This window comes from Podarcis filfolensis (assembly GCF_964270895.1).
Source record: "Podarcis filfolensis genome assembly, chromosome: 17".
In the NCBI taxonomy this organism is placed as follows: domain Eukaryota; kingdom Metazoa; phylum Chordata; class Lepidosauria; order Squamata; family Lacertidae; genus Podarcis; species Podarcis filfolensis.
Window position 1 is genome coordinate 40,619,743 of NC_139621.1, and position 18,979 is coordinate 40,638,721.

Consider the following 18,979-nt stretch of genomic DNA (forward strand, 5'->3'; position numbering starts at 1 on the left):
AACTCCTCTTCTTCTACTGTACCGGTGGCAGCTCCTAAGATTCCTTCCCAGGCCAAAGCCAGAGCCCATTTGCACAAAGTAGCCCTCCGGCCCTTCCATTCGTTTGCATGCTAATAAAGGAAGGTGAGATTCGTGGAAGGGAATTTGGGTCGACTTTAGAAAAAGGTTTTAAGAATTGAGTACTGATGTATAAATATGGATGTTTATAAGTTAAAATTGTTTTTTTCTTTAAAATGAACTAAATATAAAAAGGTTAAAAATTGGGGATAAGAACTTGTTGAACTAACAATTTGAATTGGAATATAAGAAGGGGAGGTGTGGGGAAGTCAGGGAAATATGTCATTGAAAATATGGACTGTAAATTTTATGTGTTTTTTAATTTTTTTTTCTTTTTTTCTTTTATTTTTTACTAAGATGGAAAATTTTAATAAACATTTATTAAAAAAAAATAAAATAAAGGAAGGTGAGGACAGGTGACCTCACCTAGGCCCAAAGTCACCCCCCACCAAAGCAGGCTCAAAGCTTCTCAGAGCTTTTCAAAATCATTTTTCTCAGCAGCTAAAAGGCATTAGCTAAGCATCAGAAACATCCGCTTGCTGTAACTAAAAAGATTGCAACAAAGGTAGGGAAGACAGTCCATTGTTTCTCAGGCCTTTCTGATGCCTTCTGGCCTTGCTAAAGAACCACATTGCAACTTACTTTCTGTCCGGGAACCATGCCAGAACAAGAGATTGAAACATATCTGAACACTCTGAAAGCCCTTTCCTGGGAAGGGTGCCAAGAGTCCCAAGAGTCCCAAGACAGCTTTCTGTTCATGCTCAGAGGACTCCTGAGGGAGGAGAAAGGAGGAGGGAACTGGAAAGGGGTATATATGCTTGTGCACATGATTGTGAAACTCGTGCATGCTTTTTGTGACTTATCACACTTGCTCCTTCTACCAGTTCATGGATGGTAGAAATAAAAGCCTTTTCTCCGAAACTATTCCTTGAGTGTCTTTTGACTCCCACTTCCCTTTCCCAGGCGCAATATTTTTCCCACCCGAGGGCAAAGCCTCATAAGGCTACACTAACTGGCAGCACTTTCAAATGCTGTTTGCATCCGATCCCTTCATCCTCCGGTCGGTTTCCCAACATACGATGTTGGACTAAAATAATAATAATTTATTATTTATACCCTGTTTGTGCTGCTTCGCCTTCTATGCCTCGTGGGCTAAGCCCATTTCACGGAACTGCCGACCCAGAAAGTCGTCTCTCAACGCCCGCTTTTTCCTCACACTCGGGTCCCCAGATGGTGTCGGACTACAACTCCCATCATGCCTAGCTACCGGGACTAGCGGCGGGGGATGACGGGAGTTGCAGTCCAACATCACCTGGGGACCCGAGTGTGAGGAAAAAGCGGGCGTCGAGCTGGGACTGGATGACTTTCTGGGTCCGCGGTTCCGTGAAATGGGCTTAGCCCACCAGGCAAAGAAGAGGAAGCGGCCCAGGCGCCTGCATTCGGGGCGGCCCTTCGCTGTCTCCCTGTCTTTGGGACTTGCAAACGTGGCCCGTGAGGCCAGACGCCCCAGTTTCCCGCCACTTCCTGACAGGAATTTTCTTTGGGAGTTGTTTAGGGAGACGCCAACGTTGCCCGTGAGGCCAAACTGCCTGACAGGAATTTGGCGACGGCCGCCGCGTGTCCGGCTGAAGGGAAGCGAGGCGGAGCAGCCGCGGCCCCTTCCGGCCTCTTTGAATCCCCGCGCGGGAAAATGGCGGCGGCGGCGCTGGCTTAGCAGAAGCCGGCGAGGGGCGGGAAGATGGCGTCCTTGTCTTCCCCTTCGCCCCGCCGAGGGGCTCTGAGCGGCCTAGTGCTGAGCCCCCCGCCCGGCCTGGCCTGCTCCCTCCGCCCCAGCCTCGGCCCTCCAGGTAAAGCTCGGCGGCGGCTCCTCGGCGCTGGCCTGGCTAGTCAGCTGCTATTCTTTGAGGGGGGCCATATTTAACCCTGAGCGTGGCCAGGGTTTTTGGGGGGATAGGTCTTTTGTTAGGGGGAGCAGAACCTCCGTTTCCTATGTATTTTTATTTATTTAGGGGGGCAGCTACGCTCCCTGCCCCTTCCCCTTGGATTTAACCATTGCAATGGGGTTTCTTTCCTAACCCCACACCTTAAATAAACGCAGAGCGGTTCCCCAACCCATAGTCTTATTGAGCTGTGGCATTTGGGAAGGGGACCCCAAAGGGTCATCTAGCCCAACCCGCTGCGGTTGTTGTAAACAAAAATTGCCCTTTTCCCTTATGCCCTTTTCCCATATTGAGTCCTTACATAGGTTCCCTATTGGTAGGAGAAAATAACAGAGGCCAGCCAGAGAATATGGAGAAGCAAAGCAGCTAGTAAGCTTGATCTTTATTGATCTGTTGCAACAGGGTGCTCCCCTCACACGCAGGAGAGAGGAGGAACTCTATATGGGCTATATGGGCTCTTGGATACCCCATAAGGGAAAAGGGCAATTTTTGCTTACAACAAAGGGACCGCCGGGTCATGTAGCTGCAACAGGGTCCTCACTCACCACACGCAGGAGGGAGGAGGGACCCACAAAAATGCTGTGCAAGGCCTTATAAAGACTTTTGAAATTGCCACCCTGTAGATCAAGACCACCCCCAGAAACATCATACATACATCACAGAAAAAGGCGGTCTAAACAGAAATTTAAATGTTGTTTTTCTCTTGTCCTGTCTGGCAGATCACCTGTTAATGCTCACTTGACTGGATTGCCTGGGGAGCCTGGCCATTCTTTTGTAGTGATAAATACTTATTCAAACAGCCTTAAGACAGGATTTGTGAAGGAAAATAAAATGGGGAGGCTTTTCCACTTTTGACCATGCAGAGAAACATTTGCTCAGTTTAGGAATCAAAATGGTTCCAGGTTGGCCTTCCTGTGCTGATCTATGTATGTGCTTGGTTGGTACACTTATGAACATTAACATATATCTAAGACCATAAAATTCCTATCACACGGTGCAGGAATGGCGACTAAAGAACCCCTGGCAAGGTGGCTGTCCAAGCTCTGTTTGAAAACCTCCAGTGAAGGAGAGTCCCCCACCTGTCCAGTTAGGGCTCATCCACACTTTATTTTTCGCCCTACCCAGCATCAGATTTTTTTGGGGGGGAGGAGCAGGCAGCTTTCTCACGCAGGGCGCTGAGTCGAGGGGACACAACATTGAAAAGATCCATTTGGGGGTGTCAAATTTTGGCCTTGCTCATGGCGCCGTATTACCGATAATCAATTTCCGCCCCTGGCCCCACACTTTCCCAGTCCGTGTCCAAGCACTGGTTTTGGGGTTTTTTTTTTGGCTTGCCACTTTCCTGGGGGAGCCTGTTCTTTAATGCTGAATTGGAACAAATGGCAATTTGTGTTTTCCGCAGTAAAGAGTGGGTTTTCATGAGGAAACACACTACACAAAAGGAAGTCTGGATGAGCCCAGAGTCCTTTCCACTGTGAAACAGCTCCCTGAAGTTCTTCCTGATTTTTAGTTGAAATCTCCTTCCTTGCAATTTGAATCCATTGGTTCGGGTCCTACCCTCTGGAGCAGGGGGGAAAAAGCTTGCTCCATCTTCCATATGACAGCCCTTTAGATATTTGAAGATGGCTATCATATCTCTCATGTACACATGTGGGTGTTCATAGAAATATCACAGGTACGGTGGTACCTTGGGTTACATACGCTTCAGGTTACAGACACTTCAGGTTACAGACTCCACTAACCCAGAAATAGTGCTTCACGTTAAGAACTTTGCTTCAGGGTGAGAACAGAAATCGTTCTCCGGCGGCACGGCGGCAGCAGGAGGCCCCATTAGCTAAAGTGGTGCTTCAGGTTAAGAACAGTTTCAGGTTAAGAACGGACCTCCGGAGCGAATTAAGTACTTGACCCGAGGTACCACTGTACTGTAGTTGTGTGTACGCACATTCGTGTGAGAACTAAGGATAACATTGCACATCTAATGAATTGCAAGACAGTTTATGTCACAACTAAGCTGCTTCCACAAGACTCTTTGATATGTGTGAGCCATGTAAATGTCCTGACCTCCACCCTGAGGAAAAAAACCCTAATCTGATGCTGGATTTTCACCCCAGGACAAGGTCAGCATGTGGGTGTTCCTGATGAGCAAGCTGACAAACTGCTGCTAGCAAACTGGGGGCTCCCCCAAGCGGTCCTGGATAAATACCATGGTTTGGGAGTAGTCCGTATGTTCCAGTGGCAAGCCGAGTGCCTGATGGTTGGACAAGTTCTGGAGGGGGAAAACTTGGTTTACTCAGGTATGCTAATAGTTGATGCTCATTCAGCAAATCTCACTTGCTGCAAGTAGCTGATATAGCATTTCCCTGTTTGACTGTGTTTGTGGTGAGTAAATACCTCTTTCCTTTTGACAATGCGATTAACTTCTGAGTTTAATGGGGGACCCTCCTTAATACATAAATAACAATGAATTTCTGATTTGTCTTATGTGTATTTTGATTAGATCTAAAAACTGATTCTAATAACTGCTAGCTGCATATTTTTAAAGGGTGAATTGCCATTGCTTCTTTCTCTTGGTACCTTTTGATGCTACTTGAGAACATTTTTCTGAAGCCCGCATCATTGTTTCTCATTTGATAGCTAAAGAGAGAAAGAATGTGACTTGTACATGTCCTAGTAATAATAAAAGCATATTTGTGCTAAGTGCTCTTGTGGTAGCACTAAACAGAAAATATGTAAGGAATTTTCAGTAAAGCACAATTCTGTAGGGCAGGATCAGCGATCCACAAACTTTGCCTGCCCGTTGTCCTTGACTTTCTACTCCACCTCCGTGTGAGGTTATGAGCAATGCCTTGTTTCTTTTTCAAGCTCCAAGTTTAATTGGGAAGTAAGGTGGGGATCTTCCTTGTGATTCTAGGTTGGAATTTGTTTCTAGATGTTGAATGTCTTCCTTTCAATGACTTTCAGCTCCTACAAGTGCAGGGAAAACTCTAGTTGCTGAACTACTTATACTGAAGAGAGTGCTGGAATCTCGCAAAAAAGCTTTGTTCATTTTACCCTTTATCTCTGTGGCCAAAGAAAAGAAATATTACCTGCAAGTAAGTAGAAGATATTTAAAGTAGCGTACTAGATCAGAAGTCATATTGCAGAATCTTAAGTGTTGGGATGAAAAGCATGCATATTTTTGACAGAATTTTTGGGGCAGAATGATCATCTTATTTGAGTGGAGGTAACCAGAACTGTGTGCAGCATTCCAAGCGTGGTTGCATCATAGATTTGTGTAAAGGTATTATGACATTGGCAGTTTTATTTTCAGTCCCTTTCCCAATAATTCCAAGTATGGGATTTGCCTTTTTCACAGCTTCTGCACACAGGGCTATCTTCACTTAGCTACCCACTATGACCCCGAGGTCTCATTTTTCATCAGGCTTGAATATAAGAAGAGCCTGGAGGATCAGGTAAATGGCCCAACTAGTCAAGTATCCTGTTCTCACAGTGGTCAATCAGATGCCTGTCCTAGATGAGGGATTGTCTAGTGATGAGTTGGTTTCAAAGTACAATGTGGGGTTGACTGCTTTACACAGCGCATGCCAAAATTCTAAACATGTGAAAATATGTACATTGTCTCTTTGGCAAATAGGCAGTGTTCCAAGACGTAGGTGTTCAAGTGGAGGGGTACATAGGGAGTATTTCCCCTGCTGTCCGTTTCTCTGCCCTGGATGTTGCTGTCTGCACTATTGAGAGAGCTAATGGTCTGATCAACAGACTCATAGAGGAGAAAATACTGGACTCACTGGGTAAGCTGTAACAGCATTTGTCATTATCAAGAAACAGTGAAAAAAGTGGTCTCCCAGTTGGACATATCAGTCTTCTTCTTTTTGCACAATATATGCCGTATATATTTTCTGTGTATAAGACGCCCCCATGTATAAGACAACCCCTATTTTTTTTTAGCACAAAATTAAGAAATCGGGCCAGAGCCAGACCCTGATCCCGAACCGCCAGACCCCGAACCTGAACCCAAACCCTGGCTGCCCACACTAGAGTCCGAACCTGAGCCCAGGCCTCCCAGAACAGCTCAAGCTCAAACTTGCACCCCTGTGCATTAACCATTCGTGTATAAGACGACCCCCAATTTTTGACTAAAATTTTAAAGCAAGAAACATTGTCTTATACGTGGGAAAATATGGTATATAATTTCTATAGCAGTTTGGTCTGCATTCCACTGGCTTGATTAGAAAAATTGTAGGTATATCTACAGATATTTGTCAATTCATTCAATAGCAGTCTTAAGTCGGAGTACTATTGTTAGTAAATTTCCTGATGTTTTTATCTATACTGGCATTTTTAAAAGAAATATGTCTGAACTGTTTTGAAAGTAAATAACTTTTTTAAAGGAAGAACCCATAATTAAATTTGATATTTGTGCTAGTTTTAAGATTTCTGAGTCACCTTGGGTGCCCTTTGTTGGAGTAAAAGCGACTCTTAAATGCTTTTATAAATCAATAAAATAGTATGGGAGCTTAAAATTTAGAGGGTTCGTTTAACTATTTGGCTGGATGGCATCCTTTCTAAGTTTAAGTGTTGTTAAGATATTTGCATCCATCTATTTATTAGGAATAGACTCTGTTTCTCTACAGTATGAAAACAGCTCAGCTAACTGCCCTTTTAAATGCTTCCTAAAATTCAGTAGTACTGTATAGCTGTCTGGGCCTTGCACTTTATTCAAATTTATTCAAGTTTTAAAAATGCAATAAAGTATCTTATTCCTTTATTTGTTACGTTCTGCAGCAGCCTAGAATGTGCTTTGGTGAAGGGTGGTATAGAAATTTAAAATAACAATAGGTAAGTTGATCTCTGTAGCCTCTCCCTTTCTGTTCCGTAGGAATAGTAGTTGTAGACGAGCTGCACATGCTGGGGGATCCTCAGAGAGGGTATCTGCTAGAACTCCTGCTGACAAAGGTTCAGTTTTTGACCAGAAAAACAAAGAACAAGTGAGTAGACTAGAAAGGCTTGTTTTTTTAAGATCTCAAAAAACTAGTTTTTTGAACAGGATATGTATTTGGATTATGTCTGTTAAGACACATGAGGCTCCTTTGACAGTGAAAGAGCACAATGCTCTGGATATGTCACTGCCTTCAGGGCAGAGAACCTCTCCGTTTTGTCTCCCCTCGTCTACATGCAGGCATCACTTGCATGCATCCAATTCTGTTGAAGGAGCAGCTCCATTTAGAATTCCGTTTTTTAAGCCACAGACATACTTTACACCCATTCTGAGAGCTGCTTATTATGGGAATCTCTTAAACAGGAATGACTATCTCTTCTTTACTTTTCTTGAAGCGCTTCTTACCACCGTAGGCGCTGCTCTGAACCTGGACATTTGTAATAAAAGGCTGACAGTTGCAGGGAATTGATAGCTATGACAGGCACATTAAGAGTCCTGCCTGATTTAAGATTATACATACAGTGGTACCTCGGTTTACAAACTTAATCCGTTCTGGAAGTCCATTCTTAAACCAAAAGCGTTCTTAAACCGAGGCGCGCTTTCCCTAGTGTGGCTTCCCGCCAGTGCCCTTCCACCGTTCGGATCCCATTCTTAGACTGAGGTAAAGTTCGCAAACCAGGCACTACTTCCGGTTTTGCGAAGTTTGTAAACCAAATAGTTCTTAAACAGGGCTGTTCTTAAATCGAGGTACCACTGTATTCACATTTGAGTGGTTAATACAGCCATGACCAAAACATTACCCGCATGTGAAGGAGCAGAGCAGCCAAACTTAGCACAAAAAGAGTTGCCAAGTCAAACTTTACAATGAGCAAAACTTCACAAATGGATTGAAAATGTCAGTTCAATCATTTGAAACCCTCTGCAGGGATGCATGCAGTATTTTGGCTTAACAATGCTTCTTCTACAGTTCCACAGCAAGAGAACACTCTTTTAGAGTCTTTCTTTCATCAGGTCCATTTGGAGCATTAGTAACAGGGCATGTATAGTTGCAGTAAAATGGAGTCAAGTTGTGGTACAATAGCAGAATTTTCCCTCTTAGGTCTGATTTCCTATTCCTTTTCATTGCAGATGCTTAAGATAAGAACAGTACTTTAAGAACAATAATAAATACTTTGTTTTCCAAGTAAAATACGGTAGTTATGGTGTCCGTTGAAATGACCATCTACCTCAAGGACCACCTCTCCCCATATGAACCGACTCGGACGCTGCACTCATCATCTGAGGCTCTTCTTCATGCCCCTCCACAAGATGCCTAGAGGGTGCAGTGGAAGAACAGGCCTTTTCTTCAGTGGTCCCCCATTTGTGCTTTCTGCAGGGAGGCTCACCTTCATTGCATATCTTTATATGCCTGGCAAAAACTTTTCTCTGTAACAGGCCTTTGACCTTTAGCTATTTGTTGCCTTTTAGAAATGGACGGGATGTTTTAAATTTATTTCTCTTTCCTCTTTATAAAGGCTCAGTTTGGCATGTATGGTGGAGCATTGCTTGGTTAAACCGTAGAAAACTGTTCTGACTCTTGCTTGAGGGAAGCAACTTCTAGGAGGAAGCTTTCAGGATCAGACTAAAGGTCCATTTAATCCAGCATCTGTTTCTAGTGTTGGCTAGCCAGGTGCTTGCTGGAAACTTGAAAGCAGTTTATGAAGGCAACAGTGTCACCTCAGCAACTGGTATCCATTTAGTTCCCAGGACTTACCTTGGTTGATAAGTCTCCCATCTGTGAACTTGCCTAGTCCTTTTCTAAAGCCATTGGCCATTCCCACATCTTGTGGCAGCAAATCCTGTGAGACGATTTTCCAATGGAATAACTTAAGAATTCGGTTTTCTTTTCTTTTTTCTTGTAGACAATCAAACACGCCTGGACCACTCTCAAATGGAATACAAATTGTAGGCATGAGCGCTACCCTTCCTAACCTGGGTCTTCTGGCCTCCTGGCTAAATGCAAAGCTATACCACACAGATTTCCGACCGGTGCCCCTTGTAGAGCAAGTGAAAATCGGCAGCCAAATTTATGACTCCTCCATTAAAGTTGTGAGAGAAATCCAGTCCATGCTGCATATAAAGGTAACTGGATATTGTTAAAGATACGTCTACTTAATTTAATGCTGCTTGACTGCCTAAATTTAAAATGAAACCCTTAAATGTATAATAGGTGTGTAATGTGTCAAAGCATGTTGTATCACATGGTAGGTAGATGGGCAATCTTTTCCTATCTCCAGGTTTTGACCAATAATTTAGCAAGTTCTGGACTTCTGTCTAATGGTATAATCCAAAAGCATGTGTTCAGTGCACCTTACCTCACAGTAGGCATGTTTGGGATTGTAACAGACCTATGTTGCACAGTTGCAGGGCAGGCAAACAAAAATGGTGGAATCTAACATCATGCTCTTCAGCTTGCCAGACAGAAACAGCTTGCCAGTCTCCCCTCTCCTCCCCTTCATGGGCTGTTCTGGGGGTTCTTCTGACCTCTCCCAGAGCCAATTTCAAGGGGGTGGGCTGAAGAGAAGGGGGGAAGCCTTGCTGTGCAAGCACAAATTCTTAAGTGGGACTTCTGATGGTGCTGGTTAGGTGAATCCTTCCCCAAAGTCCCACCCAATCACACCACATGGTGGATGACTTGGGCACTTGTTTAGAACAGGACATAATTTTCAATCCTGGCCATATAGAGCTGAGCTTTTAAGTTTCTGAATTGCAGAAGGAATTGGAAAAAAGCTTCAAGAGCATCACCTCCATAGTGATATATGCAATTTGCTTGTTAAAAAAATGTTTCTATTTAGAATGATGAGGACCATGTGGTGACTCTGTGTTATGAGACTGTTCAGAATGGCCATTCTGTCCTTATTTTCTGCCCATCTAAGAACTGGTGTGAGAAATTGTCAGACATCATTGCCCGGGAATTCTACAATCTCCAGCACAAGTGTGAGTCAAAATTAAGGGGCTGAGGAAGGGCTGGGGCTTGAGGAGTACACACAACATGACAATATGCTTTCCCTCCTATGTAAAGACCTTCAAAAGTTGTCCACCCTTTCACCAGTAGCCCTGGACACAGAAGGGATAGAGGAGTTGATAGGTCAGCTAAAGCATTCGCCTTCTGGTTTGGACTCCGTGCTTCAGAGGACTATAAAATGGGGTGTAGCTTTTCACCATGCAGGTATGCCTTTGGGGTTTGTTCATCTTGTATTATTTTATCTGTCTACATCAGTCTGAGTGTGTAAGTGTGTGGCCTGCCATGACTTTTCTGACTGGTAGGCACATGCATGTCCATCCTTCATGTCTGTAGCTTTAAGTGAAATAGCCATTATGAATCAAACACTACAGAGCACTACCCAAAGAGTGCTTACTAATGATTCCTCATCATCCTGCAAAAAAGGGACAAGTGGAGTGCCGCAGGATTCTGTCCTGGGTCCACTGTTGTTCAACATCTTTCTAAATGACTTGGCTGAAGGAATTGAGGGGATGCTTATCAAATTTGCAGATGACACCAAACTGGGAGGGGTAGCTAATACTGCAGGAGACAGAATCAGGATTCAAGATGACCTTAAGATGATTGGAGAACTGGGCCAAAAATAACAAAATGAATTTCAACAGAGAACATGTAAGGTTCTACACTTAGGCAGGAAGAACCAACTGCACAAACATAAGATGGGGGGCTTGCAAGTAGTACATGTGAAAAGGATCTATGGGTCCTAGTAGACCACAAGCTTAACATGAGTCAACAGTGTGATGCAGCAGCAAAAAGGTCTAATGTTATTCTAGGCTACATCAACAGAAGTATAGTGTCCAGATCAAGGGAAGTAATAATAGAGTCCTGCCCTATTCAGCCTTGGTAAGAAACACACCTGGTGTACTGTGTCCAGTTCTGGGCACCACAGTTTAAGAAGGATATTGGCAAGCTGGAGCATGTGGAGAGGAGGGCAACCAAGATGATCAAAGATCTGGCAACCAAGCCTTATGGGGAATGGCTGATGGAGCTGGGTATGTTTAGCCTAGATAAGAGACTGAGAGGAAAGATGATAGGCATTTTCTAATATCTTAAGGGCTGTCGCATGGAAGATGGGGCACTCTTAAGTTTTCTCCTGCTCCAGAGGTTAGGAGTCCAACCAGTGGCTTCAAGTTACAAGAAAGGAGATTCCAACTAAACATCAGGAATAACTTTCTCACAGTAACAGCTGTTTGAGAGTAGAATGGACTCCCTTGGAAGGTGGTGGACTCTCCATCCTTGGAGGTTTTTAAGCAGAGGTAGGATGTCCATTTGTCAGAGATGCTTTAGTTGGGATTCCTGCATTGCAAGAGGTTGGACTAGATGACCCTCAGGGTCACTGCCAACTACAATTTTATGATTCTATGAATTTCATACTGCTTGCTTTTCAGTGGGGGCAGTTCGCACAATCTTGATATCCTGCTGATGAAATCCGTTTTATCAGAAGGTGTTTTTTTTAAAAAAAAACAACTGTCAGGAATGAGGAGTATATGTATACAAGTGGAATTACTTTAATGCTATAAAACAATATTTGGATTTCAACAGTATTCCAAAATCTTGATTTCCCAGGATTAAATTGCCTCAATAACTATCTGCTACCATTGGTTAATATGTCAGTATTTAATAGTGTATATTAATCTTAGGTCTTACATTTGATGAACGAGACATCATTGAAACCGCTTTTCGTCAAGGAGTGCTTCGAGTCCTAGTAGCAACCTCTACGCTTTCTTCTGGGGTGAATCTGCCTGCACGCCGGGTAATCATCCGAACTCCCGTGTTTGGAGGCAGATCATTGGATGTCCTGACATACAAACAGATGGCTGGGAGAGCTGGGAGGAAGGGAGTAGACACCATAGGTAAGTGCAGATGTTCTAGCTGTGACTAACAATAGTTCCTTGACTATTTAAAGACCAACAAAATTATTGTGGCCTAGGCTTTCCTGGGCTAATGCCCACTTGATTAGGGGCATCCAGAAAGTGGTCCAGAAAGTTGCTATAGGTTTTAGAGAGTGGGCAGTTTTCCATATAGTAGGCCAAAAAGCAAGGAAAATGAGTGAGAGAACAGGTGTAACATAGTTCCATATTAAGAAGAGGCAGTCCCTATGCAATCAAGGTTCAAAGAAAATAAATAGGTGCAAGCCATAGAGCTTAATTGCATGTTTTGATCTAAAATGCAGTTTTCATCAGAGAAGATCTACAGTGTAGAACATTCCTAACATTGTAATTAGCATGGTTCATGCTAATTCATGCTAACTGGCAGAGTGGAGGCCAACCTGACCCCATCCATTGGCCAGTGAAGAAGCAGCTGCTTGCTTTCAGTGCTTGTTTTCCTTTTCCCTCCCTTCTCCTTATCTTTTAATATGTGTACAGTTCTTAGGGGGGGAAATATGTGCTCTATAAGTGTTAAGCACAAAAAAGGCACCCAAAAAAGAGGGTGTGTCTGTGTGTGACCCAGATACCCGTAAAGGTTGGGAGAAAGAGGTCTGGCCCCTCTACCTGCCACTGCTGTCAGATGATAGGATGCAATAAAAGAGAGAAACTGACACTTTGGTTGTTCAGTTCGTGGCGTGCTTGAGAATGTTTGGGTTAGGTGAAATGATAGTTGGTCAGTTGGTTGAATAGCTGACAATATTTGCCTAGCCTCCAAGCCCTGATCTTGTGCACAGCTGTATGCAGACGAAGAGGAATTCAAGATCCAGTCAGAATCAATGTGTGCTCTGTTCTTGCTTATAGGAAAGGGGACAGATTGTACCCAGCCAATGGTCCCTAGTGATATATCTCCCCCATCTGCTTTGCCATTTGAATCACTGATGTGTGCCCTCTATAGTGAATGATTTTTCTGTAAGAAGAAAGTAAGCAGGCTCTAGTCAGGGCAGAAGAACAAAATATGTGCCTTTGTTCCTAACCCTGGTGATCCCTGCTTTCAGTTTAAATGTTCTTGCGCCACTTGACCTACCTGTTCTTGGGCCTAACAAACATTGATTTGATTACTAATGAAACTGCTTATTAATTAAAACGACTCTTGTATGCACTGGTTATTAAATAAAGCATTTTCCCTCTCTCGGTTGAAATTGGTGTGTTTTGGTAGGCGAGAGCATTCTGGTGTGCAAGACCACAGAGAAATCCAAAGGCATTGCTCTGCTCCAGGGCTGTCTCAAGCCAGTGCGGAGCTGCTTGCTGAGCCAAGAGGGAGAAGACATTACTTCAAGTATGATACGGGCAATCCTGGAGGTATGTAACGCTCATGCTAAGGCAATAAAACTTTGCTCCCAAGGCATAGATCAATATTTATTACCTGCTGGCTTTTGGGTTGTAGTCGTTTGGGGGTGAATGCATCTGTAGAAATACTTCATCTTTTAATATCCACCTTCAACATTAAGTTCAGCGTGCTCCACCTATGCAGCTAGGTGAGGGAGCTGCCAGGTGTATTTAAGGAAATGGATCCTGTGAGTCCTTCACTCTGAGATCTAATTTCTGTGATCCTTCACACTCAAAGTAGGCTGGGGGCTGTGTTGCTTCAATCAAGCATACATGGCAGCATATAATTGGGTGAACAGAGGTTTATTTCCTTTGTTTATCTGTCATGCTTATATCCTACCTTTCCACTGAATTAGGCTTAAGATAGCAATAGCAATAATGCAAATTCAGTAAAATATAATTAAGCATAAAATACAAAGTAAAAATGCAGGCAAAACTTCTAGGAAACAAACAGGTAAAACTAATCACAACATATTTACAATTCGGCATGTTGTATTTGCCTGCCCATTTGCCTGTCAGAGCTGGGGGCAGAATTCACCCCTGGGTCAACTGACTTGAAGAAACATAGTTTTCACTGGGGAGTGTTTTGGGACAAGCTGTCTCTCTACAATAGGGGAAGGCTGCCCTTAAACCAGAATGAAACCAGGCTGCGGTTGCTCAGCATCAAAAAGGTGGCAGATGCAGCTTTTAAACTCATTTGGAGGGTGGGGGCAGTTACATCAGCAGTAACTGAGGAGCATTGATTTTGGAGATGAAGATGAAAAGGTTTTTGACTACCCAAATGGGGTTGGGGTGGAAGAAATAGGAAACGGACATGATAGCCAGTCGAAGGAGCCAAATGGCTGTATGGGGAAATGCACATGTCGGACAGAAACATTTGGAAAGGAGCAACATGTTTAGGTGTTTATATGATAATTTTGGAAGCCTCTGAGCAAAGATGAGTGAATTGGAATACTTGATTTTAAAAGGAAACCTATATTAAAAGGTAAAGGGACCCCTGACCGTTAGGTCCAGTCGCAGATGACTCTGGGGTTGCCGCGCTCATCTCGCTTTATTGGCCGAGGGAGCCGGTGTACAGCTTCCGGGTCATGTGGCCAGCATGACTAAGCCGCTTCTGGTGAACCAGAGCAGCGCACGGAAACGCCGTTTACCTTCCTGCTGGAGCAGTACCTATTTATCTACTTGCACTTTGACATGCTTTCAAACTGCTAGGTTGGCAGGAGCTGGGACCGAGCAACGGGCGCTCACCCTGTCGCGGGGATTCGAACCGCAACCTTATGATCAGTAAGCTCTAGGCTCTGTGGTTTAGACCACAGCGCCACCTGCTAAACCTATATTGGGCATAACATAAATCTGATGGATTGGAGGAGAACCAGTGGGATGAAATCCTCTCTAGATCCAAAGTATGGGAAGGACAGGGAAGGGTGTCCTGGGAGCAGTATCACTGTATATCAATTTACCCAAAGGTGACAGTGTGACATATCTTCAGACTCTGAAGCAGTGTGATCAAAATATATAAAACTGCTGAAAAGCATCATGCATCAAAAATGGCAAGGTTATGCCAGAATTTAATTTTATTAATGCATTTATATGCTGCCTCTCCACCAAGACAAAGAAACGATACAAAGTACAGTGCTACCTCGGGTTACATACTCTTCAGGTTACATATGCTTCAGGTTACAGACTCCGCTAACCCAGAAATAGTACCTCGAGTTAAGAACTTTGCTTCAGGATGAGAACAGAAATCGTGCTCTGGCGGCGCAGCAGCAGCAGGAGGCCCCATTAGTTAAAGTGCTGCTTCAGGTTAAGAACAGCTTCAGGTTAAGAACGGACCGCCGGAACGAATTAAGTACTTAACCTGAGGTACCACTGTATTCTCAGGTCAACTTTAGGAGCTGAAGGCCATCTGCTCCCTGGCCTGAGTTTCTTCTCTGATACTCTCCCCCGATGCGGGGCTCAAATCCAGACGCTGAGATTAAGAGTCTCATGCTGTACCATGCAATTGGTGTTCAGAGGTATACTACTCCTAAACACAGGATCTCTATTTAACTAGAATGACGAATACTTGTTTGCTTGACCTTTCCTCCATATATATGTCTGATCCTCTCTTAAAGCCCTCTGAGCCCAGGCATCTTTATTGTATCCTTATTGTAGTGAATTATGTACTATTCATTCTGGAATGGTATGTAGTTGCAAAATTCTGGAAATCTATGCATGCATACACAAATACCTCTGTGACCAGGGGTATCCTTGTGAGAGACTGAGTGCCCTTGCCATGCTCACTGAGAAATTTTAGAAGCGCGTGTGTCCTTTCCGTCTAAAAGGGTCTCCTTTCAGATTTAATTGCTGTATCGTTTTAGCAAGTACTGTGTGCTGATTAAATTCTTATTCTGACAGATCATAGTAAATGGAGTAGCTAGCTCTCCAGAAGACATCCAGAGTTATGCTTCCTGTACACTCTTTGGTGCAAGTCTGAAAGATTTCCCGGACAATGGGACAGAGCAGGAGAGAAATTGCCATGGTTCTATAGATGCTTGTGTGAAGTGGCTGCTTAAGAATGAATTTATCCTGATTTCGGTGTCTGATACAGGCAAAGGTAAAATGCACATTTGCATTTGGATTGCATGTTAAAGCAAAAAATGAAACATGCAGATTTGGAGCAGCAAACATTTGTACCATTTATGTGCAACCTTGAGCATAGCTTCTCTAACCTGTTTTGATGCTGTCTCTATGCTCAGCTTCTTCCACAAATTGATTCAATCTTGTTCTTTAATTTCTGTGCCTCAGTCACCCTCCCACGCCCTTTTAAGCCCTAACAAATCTTCCCAATCAATGTTTTACAAAATAGGCTACAATTTGGAAACTGTGCCCTTTGTCCTGACCCTGGGGGCAGCAAGGAGTAAAGACTCCAAGGAAGTCAATTGTTTAGTAGCTTGTTCCATAAATTCAAGGCATTTTAATCATGCACTTGGTACCACCTGGATACCATGTAGCTGCAACATCAACCAAGATTGTAATTATTGCTCTGCAGTAGGTCTACCACCTACCAGAAAAAAGTCTCAAAGACAGTAAAGTCACTTTGATCTCCAAAGGGGCCGATATTGGTGCCGTTAGAATAAATGGTCATGGTCTAGTCACAGTGGAATTGGAAGCTTTAGGAAGAAAAACACATACCCATGTGGTGCTTTAACACTCTGCTTTAGTCACCACCAAGTGGTGCAGAAAAACTGAAAGAAATTTTAACTAATTATTTCACTCAATATGATGCTTCTGAGGACTTGATAACAATCAAGTGGGAGGTGATGAAAGCTGTGATGCATGGGATTTGCATCAAGGAACTGAGATAAAAAAGAGACAAGGGACAGAAACTTCGGAGCAGGAGAGAGATAAATTACTGACAAAATATAGTAAATGAGGTTTCAATAGGGTTTATAAGCAACTAGAAGAGAAAGGAATTGAAATTATTAGAAGCTAAGAGAATCATGGCTAAATTTTAATATACAAATAGGGCCTTCGGTGTCAAGTAGTCTAAGGGACGCGGGTGGTGCTGTGGGTTAAACCACAGAGCCTAGGGCTTGCCGATCAGAAGGTCGGCGGTTCGAATCCCTGCGACGGGGTGAGTGCCCGTTGCTCAGTCCCTGCTCCTGCCAACCTATCAGTTCAAAAGCATGCCAAAAAGTGCAAGTAGATAAATAGGTACCGCTCCGGCGGGAAGGTAAATGGCGTTTCCGTGTGCTGCTCTGGTTCGCCAGAAGCGGCTTAGTCATGCTGGCCACATGACCTGGAAGCTGTATGCTGGCTCCCTCGGCCAATAAAGCGAGATGAGCGCCGCAACCCCAGAGTCAGCCACGACGACCTAATGGTCAGGGGTCCCTTTACCTTTACTTAGTCTAACATAATCTGTTAGGGCTTCTTCTTTGCTGTGTAGGGTGCAAGGCAACATTTCCCAGTGCCCACTCACAAAACTGGGACAGATTTGAGACGTTTAAAACCCATGGAAGGTTGTTGGTTTTTTTTTATTCAGGGGAGATCAGAGCCAAGAGACTATGCAGCCTTTCTGTAGCTCATCAGGCCGCACACCCTAGTTCAGGTTTTCTTTTCTTTTCTTTGCCGCGTAGAAAATTGCATAGAAGGAGCTATTACAACTCCAAGGGCATTTAGTCAGGTTTAATGTGAATCTCAGGGATTATCTTTTTTCCTTCCCACTTCCTCATCTGGTTTGCTGGATATGATTCATTTATTAATGTTACAGTGTTCAGTCCTTGGAATCAGTTTTAAAAGAATAGGCTAGGCAGCAATAGCAAAGGCTTTGCCGCCGACTTTATTCTGAGATCCAGTAAGAATATACACTACAGATTTAGATGTGGTTGGGGTAAGGCAGCTTCATATGGCTATGTGTAATACTATCAAATTATACTTCTTACATTTGTCTCAGTTCAGAAATGAATCTGTCATTGATCCTACCGTCTCAGGTTCCTAGTCGGCAAAGATATGAGAATTCCCTCCCCCCCAGCCGCTAAAAAAATTCAAGAAACAGGATAATTAAAGACAAATTCTTGAGGATTAGCTGTGTTAGTTCATTGCAGCAAAGCCTCAAAGCATTTTGCAAATGAACAGTAAAACACTTGTACTTTTCTGCAGTGGCTCCCCATTTGCGGAATGCTCTTCCCATGGAGTTTCCCTTGCACCTTCATTATACGCCTTTAGTAAAAGGCAAATGACCCCTGATAGTTAAGTCCAGTCGCAGACGACTCTGGGGTTGCAGCACTCATCTCACTTTACAGGCCGAGGGAGCTGGTGTTAGTCCGCAGACAGTTTTCCGGGTCATGTGGCCAACATGACTCAGCTGCTTCTGGCGAAACCACAGCAGTGCACGGAAACACCGTTTACCTTCCCGCCGGAGCCGTACCTATTTATCTACTTGCACTTTTGGGCATGCTTTTGAACTGCTAGGTTGGCAGGAGCTGGGATCGAGCAACGGGAGCTCACCCTGTCGCAGGGATTCAAACCACCGAACTTCGGATCAGCAAGCCCAAGAGGCTCAGTGGTTTAGACCACAGTGCCCCCCACGTCCTTATTATACACCTTTAGCCAGGCGAAAACATAATCCTTCAACCAGGCCTTTGGTTGGCTAACATCCTAAATCCTTTTAAATGTGTTGGGTGGGGAGGGGGGTTATTGGTATATTTTGTTTTTGTTCTTGTTTTAATTATGTATTTTGTGGTTTTATCTTGTATTTTTATGCTGTGAACCACCCTGAGATCTACAGACGAAGAGCAATATACAAATTTAATTAATAATAATAACAATAATAGATGTATCTTTTCTCTTGGCAGAAATATATTGCCCAACACATCTTGGCTCTGCTACCTTGTTTTCTTCCTTTTCACCCGTAGCAGCACTAGAAATTTTTGCGGATCTCCAGAGAGCAATGAAGAGCTTTGTCTTAGAGAATGATCTGCACAGTCTTTATTTGGTATGATTTTGTTCAGACTTTTTCAGCTACTTGAGGTATGCAGTCTGAGATTCCAGCGGAGGGGAATCCTTCCTGACACCAGCGGCTTATAATTTATGCCTTATCCCAGCAGATGAAGTTATGTCTTAAACATAATCAGAAGAAATTATATTTGCATCAGCCACTAGCCATAGCAATAAAATAAAATGTACTGAAGGTAGAGGTAAAAACTTAACATTTTTGGGGTTAACATCTATAATCAAATAATAAATCTTATTCTGATTGGCCCTGCAA

The 18,979-nt window shown here is 43.6% G+C and overlaps 1 protein-coding gene across 5 annotated transcripts in view; it reads left to right on the forward strand.

The window, feature by feature from the left end:
- Positions 1 to 1,071: 1,071 nt before the first annotated feature.
- POLQ (DNA polymerase theta) overlaps positions 1,072 to 18,979 on the forward strand; it is a 42,640-nt gene continuing 24,732 nt past the window's right edge. For 4 of the 5 annotated variants that reach the window (XR_014542953.1, XM_083592611.1, XM_083592609.1 and 1 more), the window contains exons 1-13: positions 1,072 to 1,541; positions 1,613 to 1,904; positions 4,109 to 4,291; positions 4,959 to 5,089; positions 5,632 to 5,788; positions 6,877 to 6,985; positions 8,838 to 9,057; positions 9,771 to 9,912; positions 9,998 to 10,144; positions 11,617 to 11,829; positions 13,061 to 13,203; positions 15,628 to 15,826; positions 18,567 to 18,706. Coding sequence is in view for 4 of the 5 variants with exons in the window: in XM_083592611.1 (XP_083448737.1) it covers positions 1,796 to 1,904; positions 4,109 to 4,291; positions 4,959 to 5,089; positions 5,632 to 5,788; positions 6,877 to 6,985; positions 8,838 to 9,057; positions 9,771 to 9,912; positions 9,998 to 10,144; positions 11,617 to 11,829; positions 13,061 to 13,203; positions 15,628 to 15,826; positions 18,567 to 18,706 (1,893 nt within the window). In the remaining variant the exon portion in view is untranslated. Of the gene's footprint in view, positions 1,542 to 1,594; positions 1,905 to 4,108; positions 4,292 to 4,958; positions 5,090 to 5,631; positions 5,789 to 6,876; positions 6,986 to 8,837; positions 9,058 to 9,770; positions 9,913 to 9,997; positions 10,145 to 11,616; positions 11,830 to 13,060; positions 13,204 to 15,627; positions 15,827 to 18,566; positions 18,707 to 18,979 lie in introns of those variants that run through there. The other variant, XM_083592610.1, reaches the window with a different exon arrangement.